Raw genomic sequence first — 4,992 nt, 5'->3', positions numbered from 1 at the left:
GGCTGCCACCAGATTACATTACAGAATCTCAATAAAAAACAGATTACATTACAACTGATTCGAAAAAAAGATGACAGTACAACTCGAATGCATAGGCAGAAGGGGACAACTACATGTTCGTCGACTGATCTTTTTAAAAGATCGTCCGGCTCGGGGGCCATCAAATCTGGCGCATCGGCAACATAAGTATTGGTGTAGAAAATTTCTACAACAAATGGTTTGTTGCATTTTTTTTTCAACTCAGATTTTGTTGCAGTTTTTTATCAACAAAAACTTTGTTGCATAACTGTTTCTTTCGTCTTCATCTTTTGCAATTTTTTTGCAACTAAGGTTTCGTTGCGGTTTTTCCTTTGTAGCAGAGGCTTTGTTGCCGTTTTTTTTGTCTGCGTCTTTTTGCAATATAGTTAATGTTACAGAAAAAACTTGTGCAACACTGGTGATGTTGCAGAAGTTGCCAAAAAATTTGTCAAAAAGCAGCATGTCATGTGGGGCACGTGGTGTGCGAGCGAGGTGACAGATGGGATCCAACAAATCAGCCGGTTGAAGGGAATCATTTCCTCGGGCAGAAACAAACAATAGACCTCCTTTGATTCATAGGATAGAAATGTTATAGGAATAGGAAGATCATAGAAAGTGACATGATATGTATCTCAATTCCTATAGAAAAAAGATGTCATTTGATACATAGGATAGAAATTTTTCCATTAAGTCTTAGCTAATGTTTTTTTTTTAAATGTGAAGGATTGATTTCTATCCTACATATGAATAGAAATCTATTCCTACAAACCAAAGGGCTTTAAAGAAAAATTTCCTATGCAAATCCTATTCTATAGAAATTCTATAAATCCTATGAGATTCCTACAAATCAAAGAAGGCCTCAATTTACATGCTGAACGTAGATCGCCTGACAGAACGTTAGCGGAATGGCCAGCACTTGATCAATGGCCTGGACTGAAAATAATCAGTGGCACATAAGACTCTGTTTTTTGAGAAACTGAAACGACTTGCCTATAATATAATATCGCGGAAACACATGCAGCTGAACCTACTACGGAATACGGTACACTACGCCGCCACATCACACTGGACAGACTTGCCAGAAAGCGGCAGCGCGACGTGCACCGCCGACGACATCTAAGCCCAGTAGTAGTAGATCCGACGGGTTAAATTACATGACTCGTCCATATAATCCTTAAAATGGCATGTCACTACCTAGCTGCCCTAGTACATATAAAGAGGGCTGCGGCTTAACCCTCCGGCCGCCGCGGCCATCGTCGCCTACTGCGCCGGCGCGAGCAGCTGCTGCGACGCCGCCTCCGCCTCGGCCTCGGCGTGGATGAAGCAGAGCACATGGTGCACCGCCGCCGCGATGTCGTCCGCCGTCGTCAGGCCGCACCCCTCCTCCACCTGCGGCGCACCCACACGAACAGGTTAGTCAAACTGAACAGGCCACGTATATAAAAGAAAAATTAGCTAACGGAGAAGGCCGGTCAGGAAATCAGGGAACCTCTGCTACAACTACACTCCGTAGCCGTAGGATACAGATCAGATTCCACGGGTGAACAGTGGCACCCTCCGTCCTACGGCTAAAATGGCACGAGGGAGCAGAGGCACGGTACACTGTCTAGCCACACCAGCCACATCGCTGGATAGCCTTTTTTTGCCCATTTATCGATGCCAATCTCAATATCAGTTGAGGAAAAGAGATTCTCCCTGGCAGCGCTCGACTGACAAATCTAGGAGGCAACACTTTTTCATGAGGTGTCACACTAGCAGCAACAGTGTCACACTGGTACTACAGTACGTACTACTACTAGTAGCGCAGGCACGCTCCTAGGAGACATGACAGCATTGCCGAGTCCTTATTTTCAGCTGCGTCTCACTGCAGGGCCCCAAAATAACACTTTATTTTATTTTAAAAATAGAGAGCACAGGTTTTTTGGGGTGCGGTAATACTGCGAAATCCGGTCAAAGGTAAGTGAACACGGAAGAGGATGGAGGGGGAGCAGGAGAAGACTCAGGCGTCCACATGTGTGGTCAAGCTCATCGGATTCGGATCAAAGATTTGAAATATTTGATGCGGCTCGCTCTATCCATCGATCAATAATGCAGCAGCAATTGATCTGCGCACGTTGATGTGATGATGACACATCACACATGGATGTCTGATCTACGACTCATATCTATCAGTCCAAGCGGCACTGAAGGCAGGGGAATATCTGACACGTTTTTTTCTTTTTGAGATGCCAAAACAGACATGGCATTGCTGTGTGTGGAGCTGCATTTCAACTCGAGCCACAGCTAGAATATCGAGCACAGGGTTTTAGCTAGAGTGGAGTTGCTAATTCGCCGGGTTAATTAATCGGATCTGTATCCTGCGGTGTAGAGAATGACCTCATGATTCCCAAATCATGCGTGCGGACACACCGTGAGCCCGCTGCTATAGGCTTGTAGCCGCGGCTCGACAGCATGGGGACGTGCTACGTTGGGACATGTGCACCAAACGTCGCAGTATTAAGACTGAAATTTACTACCCGATTAAGACTAAGATGTGGCACGTACTACGTACCTTGAGGCTGAGGGAGTAGAGGACGAGGGCGTCGAGCGCGGTGACGTTGAGGTGCAGCACGGCGAGGCGGAGCGCCTGCAGGCCGGCGACCATGCGGAGCAGCTGGCCGGGCCGCCGCGGCGCCATGACGCGGAGGCTGGCGTGCGTCTCCACCAGGTTCACCTCGACGTCGGCCACCCCGGCGCGGCTCTCATCCGCCGACAGCGTCGTGGCGTCGCGCGGCGACTGGCGCCACACGTACTGCGGGTACGTGAAGAACCCCGCGAACGGCGGCGCGTCCGGCGCGCCGTCCGCCTCGGTCACGCTGCTGCTGCAGTTGCTCGTCGACTCCACGCACGCGTTGCCAATGCCGCCGCTGGTGCTGGCGCGCGCCGGCAGCGGCGCCGCGTCGCGTCCTGCCTTGTGCTGCTGCTGCTGGTGAGCCAGCGCCCGCTTCTGCGCCTCCAGCGACTGCAGCTGCTGCTCCAGCTCCTTGACGAAGTCTATCGCCCCGCCGACGATCGACGCCTGGTCACCCTGCAAGGTTTTTTAAGGACAAGAAGCGAGCATTAACTCTGTCAGGGGAATAGTATACTCCATGGAACTCGTCGAACAATCAATGACCTCCTTCTACTCTCTGCGAGAGCTAGAGACGAGTGAAGCAATGATTTGGGAGGGAGACACATTAATGGCGTCCCGGAGTCCGGCCAAGAATGGATGCTTCTCCTCAACAAATGGTGTCCCGGAGTCCGGCCGAGCAGTAAAGACATTGGGCACGGGGAAAGGAGAGCTCATCAATAGTGAAGGTGGGTCTCTTTCGGCCCAGAAAAAACATTCTTTGTTTCCTCATCATCCTCCCTCCCAAGTTGCTGCGGCATCCCTTTCTTCCTCGTTGACAAGCAAGAGCACACGGATACAAAACAAGAAAGGGAGAGGGAGAGGGAGAGGGAGACGCACCCTCTGGACGTAGGACACCGGCATGAGGGAGCGGAGCACGACGAGGTACTCGTTCATCTGGCGCCGGCGGTTGCGCTCCACGGCGATGTGGGTCATGCGCTGGCACTCGGTCTCCTCCCTCGACTTGCAGCTCCTCGCCCGCCGCCGCCGCTTCCTCCTCGGCGGCGCGGGCGACGACGTGGCCTGCTTCTCCGCGGGCGCCGCCACGTCGGCCGCCTGAGGCTCGTGCGCAGGGGCACCGGCAATGCCGGCGCCGTCGTAGAAGCCCGCGGCATTGTCGAAGAGGAAGCCCGCGGCGTTGAAGGTGCTGTAGACGAGCGCCGCATTGTCGACGCTGGAGGCGCACAGCGCGTCCACTAGTGCCATGGCCGACGGACGGACGGGCAGACGGCTGACTCGCTCCCTCGCTCCCTCGCTCGCTCGCCTGCTCTCGGCTCGTGGCCGTTTCTCGGTGTCGCGATGCTTTTGGCGACGACGGAGGGAAGTCGCGCGCCACCACGGCCAGCTCTTATCCCGCTCCTTTGCTACTGCCGCTGCTGACTTCGCTGTGGTACAACGTAGCAGTGAGTGGGCGATTCTGGGGATCTCTGAGGCTCTGAGGCGCTCGCGTTGGTGGGATGCGTATGTTTCTTTCTCTCCGGTGTGGTGGTCTACTGCGGGGGGTACTACCGCCTACTGGGCTGGGGTATATGGGGGGAAAGATAAGGTTTGGTTCGGGCACGCCGGCCAGCCTGCCTGCATTCGCGCGCTCGCGTAGCAGCAACAGTGGGAGAGGACTGAGGAGGGCGCTCTGCTCCCAGTAGAGTAGGCATCAAATGATCAAAAGGCTGAGCTCTTTTGTAAACATCTGCACTGCGGTTTTTGTGCAGTGCGTCGTGATGCTGGCCCTGCTGCCGTGTGACCGGGTGACCAGTCAGATCGACCGAGGGCTTCCCTCTGCGATCGGAGGAGGGGCTGCAAAGTTTTTCTTCGGCGCCTCATTGGTTTGCAAGAATTTTAAATTATACTCAAGAACAGGAAAAACGCAAGAATTGTTGTACTAAGCTTGACACACTTATTTTGAGACGGAGTGAGTATATGTCCTATTCAAAACTACATGAACTTAGATGAAAAAGCATTTGATCGCACACAAAAAGGAATTCTAACGAGAGGTTTGAGTGGATGAAAAATTTACTCCGAAATATAGTACACATGAAATATTATGAGAACATTCCTAAGGATTTCAATCCTGCAAACTAAACGACCCTGGTAGGAAATTTTCTTAAGGGCATCTCCGATGCGAGTCACCAAAAAGGCCCAAAATATCCGGGCTCGAGGTCCAGCCACTTTTAGTCATTCAATCTGGGTCATTAAAACACTCCCAAATGTCCGGACTATACAAGATCCCACAAACTCTCACCAAATCTGGCTGAGTATGTCTGCGGCCACTGCTAACTCGTCCTCAGACCTCACCATAAACCCACCTTTTCTTTCCCCTTTCTCTCTCC

The 4,992-nt window shown here is 52.0% G+C and overlaps 1 protein-coding gene across 1 annotated transcript; it reads right to left on the bottom strand.

Annotated features, from left to right (window-relative positions):
- Positions 1 to 915: 915 nt before the first annotated feature.
- LOC119317485 (transcription factor bHLH94-like) lies at positions 916 to 4,202 on the bottom strand. Its single transcript, XM_037591957.1, has 3 exons — positions 3,506 to 4,202; positions 2,570 to 3,085; positions 916 to 1,407 (listed from the first exon to the last, which is right to left on the bottom strand). Exons 1-3 carry the CDS (start codon positions 3,869 to 3,871, stop codon positions 1,279 to 1,281), a joined length of 1,011 nt encoding a protein of 336 aa, XP_037447854.1. The 5' UTR covers positions 3,872 to 4,202; the 3' UTR covers positions 916 to 1,278.
- Positions 4,203 to 4,992: the final 790 nt, after the last annotated feature.

This window comes from Triticum dicoccoides, chromosome 6A (assembly GCF_002162155.2).
Source record: "Triticum dicoccoides isolate Atlit2015 ecotype Zavitan chromosome 6A, WEW_v2.0, whole genome shotgun sequence".
Lineage (NCBI taxonomy): Eukaryota > Viridiplantae > Streptophyta > Magnoliopsida > Poales > Poaceae > Triticum > Triticum dicoccoides.
Note: the sequence above shows the minus strand (reverse complement) of the source record. Positions and strands in the feature narration are given on the sequence as shown.